This window comes from Ovis canadensis, chromosome 2 (genome assembly GCF_042477335.2).
Source record: "Ovis canadensis isolate MfBH-ARS-UI-01 breed Bighorn chromosome 2, ARS-UI_OviCan_v2, whole genome shotgun sequence".
Lineage (NCBI taxonomy): Eukaryota > Metazoa > Chordata > Mammalia > Artiodactyla > Bovidae > Ovis > Ovis canadensis.
This window is the reverse complement of record NC_091246.1, coordinates 57735771-57752325: the sequence shown is the minus strand read 5'-3', so window position 1 is coordinate 57752325 and position 16555 is coordinate 57735771. Positions and strand designations below refer to the sequence as shown.

At 41.1% G+C, this 16555-nt stretch overlaps 1 protein-coding gene across 11 annotated transcripts in view; it reads left to right on the top strand.

Annotated features, from left to right (window-relative positions):
* The window catches only part of TLE4 (TLE family member 4, transcriptional corepressor), a 159950-nt gene that overhangs the window by 38565 nt on the left and 104830 nt on the right, over window positions 1-16555 (top strand). For 6 of the 11 annotated variants that reach the window (XM_069576290.1, XM_069576284.1, XM_069576283.1 and 3 more), the window contains exon 5: window positions 2632-2694. The exons of 3 other annotated variants lie outside the window; for them this stretch is intronic. In XM_069576290.1, the coding sequence (XP_069432391.1) occupies window positions 2632-2694 (63 nt within the window). Of the gene's footprint in view, window positions 1-2631; window positions 2695-10537; window positions 10717-16555 lie in introns of those variants that run through there. 2 more of the 11 variants (XM_069576294.1, XM_069576292.1) reach the window with 2 other exon arrangements.

Below are 16555 nucleotides of genomic sequence, written 5' to 3'. Positions count from 1 at the left end.
GAAGTCTTTTAGACAAAAGCAGACCTTTAAAGACAAAAGTTTGGGAGGTTTCTGCCCCTGCCATCCCCCGTTCTGTTGTGTATGTGTGTTAACGTACATGAATCAATAAAAGGACTTTCTGACTTTTCTACATTCATTTTTGAGGAAGTGTAGATTTGCGTTTTCATAGTTGCTCAGACTTAACATAGCCTTGGCCCCAAATTAAAGGAGAAAAATAAATACTTGGTTTTTATTTTGCCAGATGAGTGAGTTTCCTTAGAGTAGTTTTTATTGCCTAGATTATGTAGGCAAACTAAAGAACTCAGTTTTCTTATGTGCCCACACATTTTTCAACCCTCCTAGCAAGGGACTATTTTATTTATGTAAACAACATAATGAGGAAAATATGCTTGGCAGATGGTTCTGAGCATTAGAATCATCAGTTTGGTCTGCCCCAAAGTGTCTCATTATCTTTTATTCTCTCCCCCTCCACCTCTCCCTACAAAAAGCTTAACAACCAAATGCCTCTGAGACTAGTGCTTTCAGTCTGGTGAATGCTACTCTATTTTCTCAGCTTGCGCTGGAATTTCACCCTATAACCACTGTGGTATGTTCATCCAGGTGGAGGGTGGTTTGGTGATTCCCATTGCAGCTTTTCATGGTGGTTTAAGCATTCTTAAAGGATAGCTAAATGCTCCACAGGGCCAGGGCAGTAAATTAAATCAGGTCAGCACAGTTGGGTCCTTATTCACTGCTGCTTATTGGTGCTGGGTTTTTGTCCATCCTATTAGGAATGCAGGCTGGAATGGAAAGCTGAGGTCTGAAACTTCATGGTGAATTTGTGTTTTCTGTTGGCTGGCAAAATTTTTGAGGTGCAAGTATTTGAAAGATCGCATAGCCACAAAGTCAAAAGGGTTGCTGAGGAAAGAAGGAAACCTAGATTGCACAAGTAGAGTGTCGCTGTCATTCTGGTTATGACTTAGCAAGAAAAGGAGAATTTTTGTCCTCTTGTACAATGAGGAACTGACTGTGGATGGAATTTATGTTAAGAATGTCTCAGGGATAGAAATTGCTTTTTGTTTTCTGTCTCCCATCAGTTCTTGCCTCTCCTTTTCCCTACTCCGTCATTAAAAATAAGCTATTTTGATAGATGTTAACTGAACTTAACTGCAGTCATCTTTTCACAGTTTATGTAAGTCAAATCATTATGCTGTACATCTTAATCTTATAGAGTGTTGTATGTCAATTATATCTCAATAAAACTGGAAAAAAATTTTTGTATGTATGTGTATAAAAACGCTGTGTCTACATGGCTCTTTGTGACCCCATGGACTGTAGCCTACCAGGCTTCTCCATCCATGGGATTCTTCAGGCAAGAATACTGGAGTGGGTTACCATTTCCTTCTCCAGGGGATCTTCCTGACCCAGGGATCAAACCCGAGTCTCCTGCATTAGAGGCAGACGCTTTAACCTCTGAGCCACCAGGGAAGCCCAAACTATATATGGAGCCGTCTGCTAATATAAATTTAGGTGAAGATCAGTGAAGCTCTGGGTAGCTTTTTGTAGAAAATGTATTGGTATTTCTTTTTTATTTTTAACTTACTGTAACATGCTATTTGTCTAAAATTTGAACACTTACAAAATTAATAGAGAATAAACTATTATCTGACATTATTGGGACTTTTACAGCTCTGTAGTACCGTGTTAGTTAATATTCCTGAGGTTAGTCTCCATATATAAACAATTGGTTTTTTGCACACTGAAAACCCTGATGGGCACATTTGGAAGTTTTAGTGGTTGAGAAAAACATGGTATTTCCCAGCAGTATATAACTAAGGATCTGAATTAGGTCACGTGGGTGGGTTGGGTGCTGTTCATTTGGAAGGTTGGAGACTTGATCATGAAATCCCAGTGCCGATGTTTAAAGCAAAGGCCACAAATGTAGAAGTCCAGTGAGTTACTGGAGAAGGCACTGGCACCCCACTCCAGTACTCTTGCCTGCAAAATCCCATGGACCGAGGAGCCTGGTAGGCTGCAGTCCATGGGGTCATGAAAAGTTGGACACTTCACTTTCACTTTTCACTTTCATGCACTGGAGAAGGAAATGGCAACCCACTCCAGTGTTCTTGCCTGGAGAATCCCAGGGACAGCAGAGCCTGATGGGCTGCTGTCTATGGGGCTGCATGGAGTCAGACATGACAGAAGCAACTTAGCAGCCGCAGCAGCAGCAGTGAGTTACTAAGAAAAGTTGGGGTGTAGGGAAGGATGTGTCTTTACCATCTAAACTCAAAGACAAGGTTTTATAAAGAACCACATAGAATGAATAAGGGTCCTGTTAAACGCTTTTGAAAACAGATTTCCAGTCATGAAAATGAAATTCCTTTTTATGTTGTTCTGCTGCGTGAAGATTGACTTTTTTAGATGAATGCTGGTTAATAAATTGTGGTATTAATGTGGCACTGTTGTCACTGCCTCCTTCTAATGGGCATGCTGATGATAGCTTGCCTCTTCCTTTGGAAATACTCCTGCCAGAATATAAAGTGTGTTTTAAAATCATCCTGCTAATATTTTGGGAATTTGTAACCAGCTGACTGTTCTCTTTATTGCTTTCCTTTCCTTTTTTTTTTTCTTTTCTTTTTTTCTCTTTTGCAGGCAGAGATTGTCAAGAGGCTGAACGCTATCTGTGCCCAAGTCATTCCTTTCCTGTCCCAAGAGGTAAGGCAGGTGGTTTCAAGCATTGGGCTAGAAGGTACCATTTTAGTGGTTTTGCGGATAAAACTTGACTCTTTGGCCTTGTCTGTCTCTTGGTGTTTGCATTGCATATTTCTGAGATACAATGTCTGCACTCCAACTTCCACACCTTACTAACATCCATTGGAATATAGTTGTTTTTATATAATGGAGTATTTTCTGATTTGCTAAGCGAAATTCAGTTGTTAAAATACTTTGCTGTTGTTAGACTATGTAGTGTTGCTCAGAATTATGATTTTGTCATAACGGCATCTAACAGGGCAGATTGAAAAATTGCCTAGGGGACAATAGCTGGTTCTACATTTTTGTCACTGAGCATTAAGAGTTGGCAGAAGCTATATCAAACATAAAGGCTTTTCATAGTAAACAAGCTAATGTAACTTTTGGCCAGCAGCTTTTCAAAAGTTACTTCCTATTACCTGATGAAATCTTTATATAGTGGGTGCATTTGGGAAAAGACACAAAGGATGGACTCAGTGGACTCATTTCTCAGTACCACGGCCTCACACCTCGCCACAGCCCAGCGAGCAGCTCACCTTGCTTGCTTCTGCTCCTACTGGTGGACATGTGCACGCTGCCCACAGGTGTGCACAGGGTGGGATGAGAAGGTGCATTTTGATTGCATTGTGCTTCCTGGTGGCTTTTTTTTTTCCCTTCCCCCTCTGCTTGCTTGCTTTTAGTAGTTACAAAGTTTGGGTGCCCCTGCTGGAGAGGGAATTTTTGCTTCTGGACTACTGAGTTCTTCATTTGCTCAGATCAGATCAGCTGTAAGAAGGAAGAAGCTAATAAATGGAGTATCTGTATGCCTTGCAGCCACAGTGCTTGCCGTGGGCTGGAAGGCACCAAGGCACTTTACTCCTACCATTTGGTTGTGTCACGTTGCTTTTCAGGAGGGCAGTTCACCTGCTTGTCTGCCAGTGGGCATGCGCTGAGGTTAGCATGCAGCCGGTGTTTGAACATGCATGTGTGTTAGAGGTATGTGGATCCCTGTCTGACTTCTTATTTGGTCATTATTGGGTTAGATCTCAATAGCCATGACGACCTTTCAGTGGGAATATATCCTTTAGAGGCTCTTGTATTCACAAACTGTGGACTTAAATTAACATCCTAAATTCAAATGCTTTTGTGGATCACAAACAAGAAAGGATGTATTGTCTTTCTCATCCTTTAGCTGTGACCACAAAACCACCACCCACTGTATCCCCATTTACCTATTTCTACTCAGGATTTGCTTGTTGACCAGATTACATGGAGTGGTGAAAGCACTAAAGGGGCTCATTTGCATTTCTTTAGGAAGTCTGACTGCCCCTTGCCTGATCCAGACCAGCATGTGTCTCTTTAAGCAGCTCTGCTTTATGGAGATGGCCAGTGGGAAGAATGTGTAACCGATTGTGCTATGGACAGGCTAAGGTGTTGTTCCCCAAGGCAGAAGGAGAAGTCTGAATTTTTCTTGGGGTGGTGTTAGATTTTAGACTTCCTCAGGCACAGACTCCTACACACAATTACCAGTACAGCTTATTCCCGTGGCATGTTTTGTGGGATCTGTGGGGTTAGGTTCAGATGTGGGAGGAGATCTTAGGGTGTTGGTGGAGCTAGCTCATTTGCCAGTAGGTCGTTTTCCCACGTGAGTTATGTTGTTTGTGTGAGCAGGCCCGGTAGGAACAGAATGTGTAATGGTAGTGGTGCTGAGCAAGACTGGACTGGAATTAATTGGCTCAGGAAGTCGTACCCTGTAGAGGAAAGCCATAGGGAGATACTGGCAACTCCTTTTCTGCTTTAAGCTGGGAGGATGGGCGTCATAATCTCACTGCTATTTATTTCCCTAATGCTTTTGGCATTTCTTGGTTGAAATCCTTGACATGTGTCGTGAATGACCTGTGTCACGGTTTTCTAAGTCCCGCTTCTGTGTATGTCTTCTCTTCTGCTTGCCTTGGATCTAATTGGCTTTTCCTTTTTTAGTTTCCTAAGGTGTGTGTATATCCTTTCATGTGTGGGCCTCTGACATGTTTGTTCCTGTCCATTCCAGGCCTCTGTGATGTTTTGTGTCTGAACACTGCCCACCTTGTTTCCTCCTCTGGGCATTCTGTGAGCGTCACACTCCTCGCTTCTATCCTGAGGCCAGATGGACTGTAATCTGGAGGGTGGGGAGGAGACAGGTTATTAGAGGAAGATGAATTCTATTTCCTGTCTCTTCAGAGGCATGGAAAATCACTCTTGCATGGCTGCAAGCGTCACTTGGTGCTGGGACTGAAGGCTTTTAATCTGATCTCTTAACACCAGCTCTCTGTGTGACAGTCTTGCTGCCAGGATGGCAGCTGCGGTATTAGAATTCATTGTGAAATATTTTTATTTAAAAAGTAAATGAAACTAAAAGTAAATAAAAGTGGTTTTATTTCTAAAAGTATTTAGAAAAAAAAAGACTAGGCCTAAAGACTATAGTGTGTAAGCGACAGGACAGTGATTGGAGGCATTTTTTGGAGTTTCCCAGGAACAGGAGGTAAATTTCCAGACACCTAAATAAATCTATTTTTAATTTAGCTCCCATATGCTGATTAATGTACCTACTTAATATCGCTTGTGTCTAGTGTACTGCATTTTCTAAAATTAAAAAAATATATATAGTACTGGATGACAACTGTTGGATAAATTTAGTTTTACCTACAAGACTTTTGAGGGGGAAATAAGTTATATAATTATAACTCAAGGATTTGGAGTATGTCTATGTATGTAACATCAGAGAAAAGTATTTTCTTACTAGGTTTCACTAAAACACTTTAAAAAATTATAGCCCATCTCTTATTTCAGTGATGTGCTTACTGCACTCACAGCTACTTCCAGAGTCCCAGAGATATTGCCAACTGTTTACATGAAGTGAGTAATCATCTCTTACAACTCTTAAAAATTTCACAGGATCCTTAAATCAGGATTTCAAGAAACCTATGAGTGAGTCCTCATCTACCTGAAGCTGCTCTTTTCTCCCACTTTCTTTTGGCGTTAGGGGATGGGTAAGACTTCTTTATATCCTGTGGCCCTCAGATTTCAAAGGCAAATCTCAGAGTAGTAAATGGGAAGTTCTCTGTCTCACTTCAAGTCTCGTTTGCTGAGGAGGAACTATAATCAGCTTCCTGTTGGCAGTTCCATAAGCAGGAGATGGCCAGGGATGATGATGGTCACGTCTGAGTCTGGTGCTGGGCTCCCTGTTACAAATTGCATGGCTTACTATAACCTAGTTAAGCTGGATGACCTTTAGCAAGTGATTTGCCTCTTTAAGCCTCAGTTTCCTCATCAATAGGATGACGTTAATAATAGCATGTAGCACATATGATTGCTTTGAGGATTACCTGGGATTGTCCTTGTGTAGCTTGGCACATAATAATAAGCAGCTATTGAGGCTGACTGGCAATAGTAGCTGAGCAACAGCCGAGAAGGTCTGAGTTCCCTTCTAAGAGGATCTGGAGCCGGGCCTCCTCCCCTTTTACTCACTGCTCTCTGGAAGAACGAGTATTGCTTATCTTCCTCTGATGTCCTTACAGAGGAAAAAAGTATAAATTAAAACAACAGCCTGTGAACTGTGAACTAGCTGAAAATTCAGTGAGGCATATTAGGTAGGGCTCAAGGGTGATTCTCTTGTAGCTCCCAAAAATAGTTTTCCCATTTAGTAAACACCTGTCTCTTCCCCAACCAGCAAAGATCCAAAAGGGTGACAGCTCTTCAAGGTGTTCAACCTATAGAGCTCACCTCAGGAGATGCAGTGATTTTGGATGGGGTCTGTGTTCTACCCACAGAACTATCAAAAAAAAAAAAAAAAATCTCAATCCTGCTGGGAGACTGGCTGTTTTAAATACCTGGCGGCTTAGCTGGAGTTAATTTTGTTTTTCCAAGTAGTTTCTGTGGATGAACTCATTTTTTTCATCAGTGATTTCAGGATATAGCTTGAAGACCCTTAGACCTTAGGAGCCCTCAGCAAAATTGAAGAATGACTGTAAGTCCATACTTATGGCCTTATCTCCAGTGTCCCCTTGCCCCCTTTACAGGGATATACATTTAGGGAGATTCTGACGTAGATTGAAAACTATGTGCCACTTGTTACACCCTGGCAGCAGGGCACAGTGTTTCTGCTAATTTGGCATTTACACCAGCTCTGGCTCTTACTGGCTTTATACTGGGAGAGTTCATCTCTGTGAGTTGTAATATTCCCATACATGATGAAAGGAACCCCTTTTGCAATGTGTATTATTAAAATGTAAAGCACTGGGGATAGTCAATGCCAGTAGTTGTTGTTGTTTCAACATTTCTTGGGAAATGAATTTTATTCCGGCTTATTTTGGGTGCCAAGGCATTTGGAGAGGGAGGGACTTGGTAAAAACTGGGAGGAGTTGAAGGTAATGCTTCCAAAAGGGCTGGCTGGAGGTCTTCCTGTGAGGTGAGCTAGGCCTGGAGCTCCAGGGGCTGCTTCCAGCAGTGGGTTGTTAGCTCCGCACAGACCACCTTCCAGAATGGAGGAAATACTGTCTTTCAGAACGGAGGGACTATTTTTGGGAAACCAGTAAGTATTCTCTTATCCTATTAGATTAAGCATTAAGTAAATATTGGGCACTAGCTAAGGATCTTACTCAAAAGATATTTGTGCTTTTTGGACTTTCCTCCCCTTGAATTATAAAATGGAATAGTTTATTTTTGAGATGGTTGTAGAGTATGTTTCATGATGACCAATAGGTGTTCTTAAGACATTTGAGAACTTCAAACCCCTAGTAGACTATAGGTCAGTAGATGGTAATGTATTATGTGATAGTTGAAAGTCTTCTTTCCCCAGAGTAATGTTTGTATTTTTCAGAAACTTGTTGCTTCCCTAACAGGGAGCAGAGTTCATTGAAAGAATTAGGTTATGCGTGAAGCAGTGTACTAAGAGCCCAAGGTCAGGCAGACTTGGGACCAGATCCTGGCTTAGCCACTTGCTTCTTTTATCATGTTGAATGCAATACTTTTATTTTTTTTTTGGATTGAAGTTTTCTTATCTGAAAAATGGGACACCTGTACTGCAGGGTTGCTGTATGAGGACTTCAGTTCAGTTGCTCAGTTGTGTCCGACTCTTTGCAACCCCATGAACCTTACCACACCAGGCCTCCCTGTCCATCACCAACCCCAGGAGTCCACCCAAACGATGTCCATTAGTCGGTGATGCCATCCAACCATCTCATCCTCTGTCGTCCCCTTCTCCTCCTGCTCTCAATCTTTCCCAGCATCAGGGTCTTTTCAAATGAGTCAGCTCTTCGCATCAGGTGGCCAAAGTACTGGAGTTTCAGCTTCAACATCAGTCCTACCAATGAACACCCAGGACTGATCTGCTTTAGAATGGACTGGTTGGATCTCCTTGCAGTCCATGGGACTCTCCAGAGTCTTCTCCAAAACCACAGTTCAAAAGCATCACTTCTTCTGCGCTCTGCTTTCTTTACAGTCCAACTCTCACATCCATACATGACCACTGGAAAAACCATAGCCTTGACTAGATGGACCTTTGTGGACTATTGATCATGTAAAAGCCCTAGCTGGGTATCAGGCTGCTGTTAAAGAGACTAAAGGAACAGTGATTTGGGCAAGTTTGTTTTCCTTTCAAATAACAGTTTGCATAGCAGCACCTGTAGCTAATTTGGTGACTCCACAATATTGTGAAGTCAACTTCCTTCTGTGTTGATGTTCATCAGGCCTAGCACCACCATGTCCTCCCCCAGCCAGCAGGAAGGATGAGACAGGACATGTGCTTTCTCTTTTTTTAAGGACATAATGTGAATGCTGCTCCCATTTGTGCTCACTTTGCAATGGCCAATGCCTAGTTATGTGCCCATAGCTAGTTGCAAGTGAGACTTGGAAGTGTAGTCCTAGCTGAGTATGCCCAGCTAAAACTTAAACTAACAGAAGAGAAATGATTTCAGGAGACAGCTAGCAGTTCTTTCTAGATACAGTGCTATGCATAAAATAGTGAGCATTATTGCTAGTGTTGATTTGAAGGGAAGTCATATTGAACCAGTGGTATGTGTTTGTTACAAACTTTAGCTCTGACTGTATAATCAGCACAACCCCATATTTTAGCAATCATGTAAAAGATAAAATAATGCATAGTTCTTGTTTTAGAAATCTCCTCCAGGATCTAAAGTGTAGGGAAAAGAGTCACCCCTCAGGTATTGTTTATCATTCATACATCCACAGAGGGTGGAAAGGAACCCGACATGAACAGTGATGGGCCCTGTGGGCTGTCTGGATCCAAATGCACAGCCGGTATTTATGCCCATGCTTTATAAAAAGCACAGAGACTTTTGAAGACACCTCTTAATTGAAGAATGGGATATAGGAGGTCACTCATAGGCCTGCCACTTTTTATAGTAGCCTTGCTGGAAGGAAAATGCTGCTTGAAACTGGAAAAGTTGTTAAGGAAATCGCTTCTAATAAGTGGAACATTTGTGAGCCCTTAAATTATATCTATCTCAGACATACCCTTTGTCTATCTCAGACATACTCTTATGCATACATCTTGTCCTTGAGCTGGAAAAAATGAAATCACTATTTTTTGACAGTTTCCTTCCCCTCCAAATCATGGAAAATAAATTGGATAAGTCATTCTTGGTTTTGTGGAATTTTAAGACATCTCAGAAAAAGTAGTTCAGGTTGATTGTTTTGCAGCATCAAATTTGATCCATTTTAGTGTCTTGGACTTCAAGCCATTTGTATCCACAGCCTGAAGTAACCTGAAAGATATGTTTGTACCTCACTGGACAGGGTGAAAGAACAGGAAGTGGTTCCTTAGGACCAGTGGCTCCCTAATTCCCATTTATTAAACCATGGTCATCGTTAGATTTGGAGAAATGGCATTATTCATCTTTAACGTTGTTTTCGACAGGTTGTTACAACTTGTTTCTAGGGCCTTCTGTGCCAAGGAGATAAATATTATCCTCCTCCTCTAGACCTCTGCAATTCCTTTGCTAAGGCTTTTTATTCCTTGAGTTCTTTAAGCAGAAAGCAGGCTTCTTGGAGGCTGTGGAGGAGCCCAGATTGGAGTGAGCAGCTCTTTTTGCCTTGCATCTGTGATTATTAACTTGGAAAAAAAAAATTAAAATCATTATTTTGAACACATTTTAGCAAAAAAGCTCTCTGATCATTAGAATTTTTAGAAGTAAAAATGTTAAGCCTTTTTACTTCTATTTTTATATTTATCTAAAGAAAAGGGAACATTCCACCTTGAATGCTTTTGGGGGCAAATTTAATTTTAACTCAAAAGTTTTTATTTCCTTGTTAGCTTTTCTAACGAGTAGTAGTACCAAGCAGTTGTGTTTTCTCTAGAATTCTATAGGTTTATTTAGGTGGTCTACCTTGCATTTAAATAGTAGAAAAACAGTACACAATTATATAGTAATTACAATTATATAGTACTGATAGCATAAGTTCCAATAGGCTAAGATAGCCAGTCAAATCAAATGACACATGAATTTCTGTTTCGTATTTCTACTTTCCATAAATTTGGTCCTTTTAATTTGATGAAAAACAAAACCTTTCACTATGTTATGAGATACGGTTGTATGTGTAGTGCTGGGTTTTTTTTGGCACCTAGCTTAACATGATACTGAATTACTCTGAACTGCATTTTGCATGTATAGAATAATTGTAGAATAGAAGTTGAAAAATGTGATCAGTCACTTTCATATTGTGCCTTAGGGAGGGAATGAACAGTGTGCAGTGGTTACATGCACTGGTGGCAGTGTTCTCGCCTCATAATGGCACCAGGTTAACTTGTCTTATTCCTTGTTAACTTTGTAAGGAATCAATGGCTTGTGGATAACGTGGTTTGATGTAGGAGAACCTGCCTGAAATCACCAGAGATCTCCTGATAAGTATGCAGTGACAACTGTAAGACCATCTTCCGAGATCATTCATTAAGTGCCAGCAACCTTCACCGGTCACGTCTGCTTCGCATTCAGTGCCATTTTATCAGTGTTGGTAATGTGTTGTGACAGTGCTGTTATGTCTAAGGAATGTCCTAAAATGACTAATACACCTGGGTTGGGGCTTTAGAGGATTTGGACCAGTTTTTTACTTTTTACATTGGGCAACCTTTCATTTAAAATATTATTTCTTACAACACTGAGTGAGGCATCAGAGAGCATAATCCTGTCCCATGTTCCATGGTTGACTAATTGGCTTGTTCTGCATGGTCGTGTATTTTGATTGACAGTTGGACACTTGGTGAGATCCTTATGGTAGCATCATAACCTGCTTCCCCTTAGGAAATGAAAGATGGTTCTCAAGAGGGAGAACTTTTTTTCTGTAGGCTTTTTTGCCTTGGCATCTGTGAATATAAACAAAAAGAAAAATAATTCAAATCATTATTTTGAACACACGTAATCAAATGCGGGCCTCCTTCCAAAGGCAGCAATGCCAACTCTTATCAATATGTGTCCAAGAAAATGGGTGCATATTTGAGAACGTGACTCATTTCTTTGACTTTTTGTTAGATAGCAGTTGGATTATTACTGGATCTAAGCTTTAAGGTCATGTCGGCTTAAAGCTCAACATTCAGAAAATGAAGATCATGGAATCCGGTCCTATCACGTCACGGGAAATAGATGGGGAAACAGTGTCAGACTTTATTTTGGGGGGCTCCAAAATCACTACAGGTGGTGATTGCAGCCATGAAATTAAAAGACACTTACTCCTTGGAAGAAAAGTTATGACCAACCTAGATAGCGTATTCAAAAACAGAGACATTACTTTGCCAACTAAGGTCCGTCTAGTCAAGGCTATGGTTTTTCCTGTGGTCATGTATGGATGTGAGAGTTGGTCTGTGAAGAAAGCTGAGTGCTGAAGAATTGATGCTTTTGAACTGTAGTGTTGGAGAAGACTCTTGAGAGTCCCTTGGAGTGCAAGGAGATCCAACCAGTCCATTCTGAAGGAGATCAGCTCTGGGATTTCTTTGGAAGGAATGGTACTAAAGCTGAAACTGTAGTACTTTGGCCACCTGATGTGAAGAGTTGACTCATTGGAAAAGACTCGGATGCTGGGAGGGATTTGGGGCGGGAGGAGAAGGGGATGACAGAGGATGAGATGGCTGGATGGCATCACTGACTCGATGGACGTGAGTCTGAGTGAACTCCGGGAGTTGGTGATGGACAGGGAGGCCTGGCGTGCTGTGATTCATGGGGTCGCAAAGAGTCAAACACGACTGAGAGACTGAAATGAACTGAAAGCTTTGAGGTACCTTAAGTTAGAGCTGCATTGTCTAGTATAGTAGCCATAGCCATAAGTGGCTATCTAGATTTAAATTAAGGTTAAATATGAGCGGCTTTGTTGCTCAAATAGTAAGGAATCTGTCTACAGTGTGAGAGACCCAGGTTTGATCCCTGGGTCAGGAAGTTCCCCTGGAGAAGAGAATATAGTCCACCTCAGTATTCTTGCCTGAAGAATCCCTTGGACACAGAAGCTTGGAGGGCTACAGTCCATGGGGTCGCAGAGAGTGCACATGACTTGAGTGACTAATGCTTTCACTTTGACTTTTCAAAGTTAAATATTGTTAAAAACTCAGTTTTTCAGTCACAGTAGTCACGTTTCGGGTGCTCAGTATCCACCCATATGTGGCTAGGCGCTACAGCGCAGATCAGAACATTTCCAACATTGCAGAGTTTTGTGTTGGAAGACTCTGGACCTGTAGAGGTTATTGGACATATCAGTAAAGAACACCTTGCCTGCATGTGAGTGAGAATGAAGAAAACAAGGCCACGTGGTCAGTACGAGAAAGACATAAGCGACAGTTTTTAAAGTGTCTCCTGAGAGCCAAAGTTCCACAGCCAAAATTGTTTGGAAAGGCCTGCATATGTATTTGCCCTCTTTTGAGATTTGAAACTGAGCAAATGAGCAGTTTGCCTGGTGTTAGGTGAATTAAATCTTGTGAGTTTTAAAATTTTGTTTTGTGTAAGTAATACCTAATTTCTTAGGGGACTAACATTTCTTGGAATAATATTTAGGAAAGACTGACTAGAAGGATTTTGGTTAAATTTAAAGCTTATTTGTGTTAGTAAACTGCTGAAAAAGGCTCAGTGGGTTTTAGTCTGACTTAATAGACATGGAGTGACACTTTTACTGGGGTTTGATCTGCTCAGGATCCGCTTGAATCTGGATGGGCATATTGGGCACAACCAGAAGAGTATCTAGAAGGATGCGTCTCTGAGAGACTGACCTCGAGATGTTTAACCTAGAATGGATAAAATTGAAAACATGAATCATGCCGTTTTCAAATCTTTGAGGTGCACTACTGTGGAAGAGAAGTCAGAGGCAAATTGGGTGGGAAGAAGTTACAGGGAGGTCGATTTCTACTCAGTAATAGAGCCCATTGCCCGAAAGTGGATAAAGCTTGTGCATGAGGTTGTGAGTTCAGGCCCCAGTATCTTTTCCCTTAGAATATTGCATTAGCTGTCTCTCTAATCTGGTTCACCCCCCCACCCCCACCCCCCCGCCATCCAGCTTCTTCACTATTACCAGATCCATCTGACTAAAATGCAGCACTCAGTGGCTTAAAAATTTTAAACAAGAAGTATCTTCCCAGGGTAAAGTCCAGCTTCTTTGCCTGTCATGCAAAGCTTTTCACTGTTTGGCTCCTCCTGCCTCGCAGAGTTCACTCCCCACTAGTATGTGGTTCTGTGGAGTATGCCTGCATCATACTCAGATGACTTCACATGCCTACCTTTGTTGTCCTTTTTATGGATACCTCGTCCACTTGAAAGAGTTTTCCATGTGTGCCTTTGCTATGCCCAGGAAGGGCCTCAGAATCCTACCTTGCCTTATCTTTCCAACTTCGTCCCCTCCTCCACTGTCGTTCTGCAGCCACACGTTCTTTCTGTTCCTTGATAGACATGTTTCTTTATACTTCGGCACCTTATCCAAGCTGTTCCCTCTGCCTCCGCTTCGTTTCTCCGTCCTTTTTACTCACAGAACTCTTGCTTGTTCTCCTAGTCTCCGTTCTTAGGTCCACTTCCTTAAAGAATCTTCCTACAGCTCTAAGGTTTGATTAGCTGTTTTTCTGATGAGCAGTTGTGTAGCATCTTGTCATCATCTTTGTGGAAACTATCCTGCAATACCTCTTGAGTATTCAATGTCTTATTCACTAATCATTCATTAATCTCGGTTCCTACCACAGTGCTTGACACACAGTAGGTGCTTAATAAATAATTGAATGAATGAATAAGAAAACAAAGCCTTGCCTTGTTGCCTCAGGAACTGTGCTAACCATTCTTGCTAGTAATCTTCCCTTGTAGTTTAAATCCTTGTATTATAAGATGCTCTCTGTGAATTGTGTATGTCGGGGGGAAGGACATGACGTGTGTGTGTGCTCAGTCATGTCCAACTCTTTGTGACCCTGTGGACTCTAGCCCTCCAGGCTCCTCTGTCCATGGGATTTTCTAGGTCAGAATACTGGAGTGGGTTTCCGTTTCCTACTCCAGGGGATCTTCCTGACCCAGGGCTTGGACCTGCATCTCCTGTATCTCTTGCATTGGCAGGCAGATTCTTTACCAGTGTGCCACCTGTGGAAGATATATGTGTGTGGGGAGGGATGTGGCATTATCTCTTGCTCACTTTTGCATCTTCGCATATCTGGAGAAGAAACGTAGTTCCTTGTACATATCTGTCCTTACTACCCCTATCAAAAAGAGAGATATTAAAAAAAAATTATTAAGTTGTGTTGTAGTTTTTTAAAGTTTTTTTTTTAGATTTTTGAATTTTTATTGCCATGCCCCCAAAATATTGCCATGGCAGGTATTGTCTTAATAGTGCCCTCTGAGAAACATATGTTCAACATATAAGGAATCTATATTCTAGTGGTTTGTAAATGCATGATTTTCAGTAGGCTTTATTGGACTTATCATAAGCTTATATTGTTTTAGTCTTGTAGGAAAAAATGTTTTCAGTACTTTAACTGATTAAGTGCAAAAGTTAATTTTATGATGATAAAAGTTAAGTAGGCAAGTGATTTAATATAGAGTTTAATTTTACTAGCCCTTTTTTACAACCATGCATGTATTCCCTAAATCACAGTATTTTATTGAGAAGTAATTTATACATCATAAAATCATTTTAGGTGTGCAATTCAGTAATTTTTAGTAAATTTCTAGAGTTGTGTAGCCATAATCAGAATCGAGGTATTTTTGTGTGTTTTTTTTTTGATTTTTTTAGAAAATGATAAACCACAGTATTTTAAAGAATAAATATCTGAGTCCCCCTCCCCCCGCGCCTTTTTTTTTCCCTCTTCCAAATCCCAGTTGGAGGTTCCTCTCTCAGAGACCCGTGGCTCATTAATACATTCCTAGTGGCTGCTTACTTGGTGCTACTGATAGAAAGTTCAGTTTGGGAGTTTGTATCTGAGTGAGCATCTTGAGCGGCGAGACTGGTCACAGGACTCTTGCTCCTCCAGATTTACTGGGGCTAGAGTGGCTGTCACCACTTGCGGTGAGGCCACAGAGGAGATCGGCAGGAAGTGGGAGAGGAAATGAGATGTGGGTGGAGTGGGAGGAGAGGAGCAGATGGGGAAGGGGAAGAGAAGAGGAAGAGAGAACAGACATAATGGGAAAGCCATCATGGTTCTAAGAAGATGTGAAAACTTGCTGTATCTTGTGAACCAGAGAGCTTATATGTTAAAATTTGAAAATGGAAAAACAGTGCCTCTTTGGGTGCACTTGTGAGAGTATTTTGGGTTTTCTTCCTCCAGTGTTCATTCTTTTATGATCGTTTGCCCTTCCTGCTGCTGCTTCAGGGTGTGATACAGTCTTAATGTGTGGCTGAGTGAGCAATGTCAGTGTTTCTGATGCTTTCAGAACTCACACGGGAGGGTGCATTCTTTGTCTTGGGGAGCCCCTGTTGAAAAAGTCCTTAAGTGCCATATGATTCACAGTTGTAAGCAGAACAGGGAAGTAAAATCCTGAACTACAGGTAAAGTTCAGTTGTGGTATTAGCCCATAGCCATTGCCATGACAGAAAAGGAAGGAGCTGAATCATGACTTCCATTGACATTTTAGCTTTTTAGCAAGAGTTTCTATAAAAGCATCTGATGTCAGTGTTACGGTTCACTGGTGTGTTTCTGGTTTTCTCAGTAAATGTACCTGATTTTAATGCCAAGCCAGAAAGATATCCCCACTGCCTAAGGCATCTTTGCTCATCTTGGCAGTTGGAATCCAGTTTATGAAACAAGAGTTGGCCCTAACAAGATGTGTGTTCTGCATCTCTCTCTCATGGAACTGTTCTTTGAATACTTAGTGTGAAGGAGATGATATTTCAGTTATATGGAAGTGTTTAAGTAACGTACAGAAATGGCACAGGGTACGAGCTTTTAAAAACTTGAGTTTAATGAATGAATGCATGAATGGAATGAGATATGTGTGTTGGATAAGTCTACCTGTATTCCTTTGGCTTTCAGTTTCTTTGAAGTTTTGAGCAGCCGTTGTTGAGTGTTGGAAAGTAAAAGGTAGAAAATACCATAAAAAATTTTTGTCCATAAATTCACTTTGAGTATAGCTAATTCCCAAGATCTTCTGCAGGGTTTTTGTTTGTTTGCTTCTTCTACTTTCCAAGTGCTACTAGTTTTCACTATGCTGACAATCCGATTTATCCTAAATCTAAATATGAACTCTGTACTTGGCACATGGAAGCTGTTCAGTAAACATATATAATATGGTCATGTAGTCTTCAGAGGAGAATAACTATGATTGGCCTTTTTTATCACCTATGCCTCTCTGTTCCCTCTAGTGTTTTCATGAATCTTTAGGATTTTTACTTTCAGAGAAAGAGGAAAGTG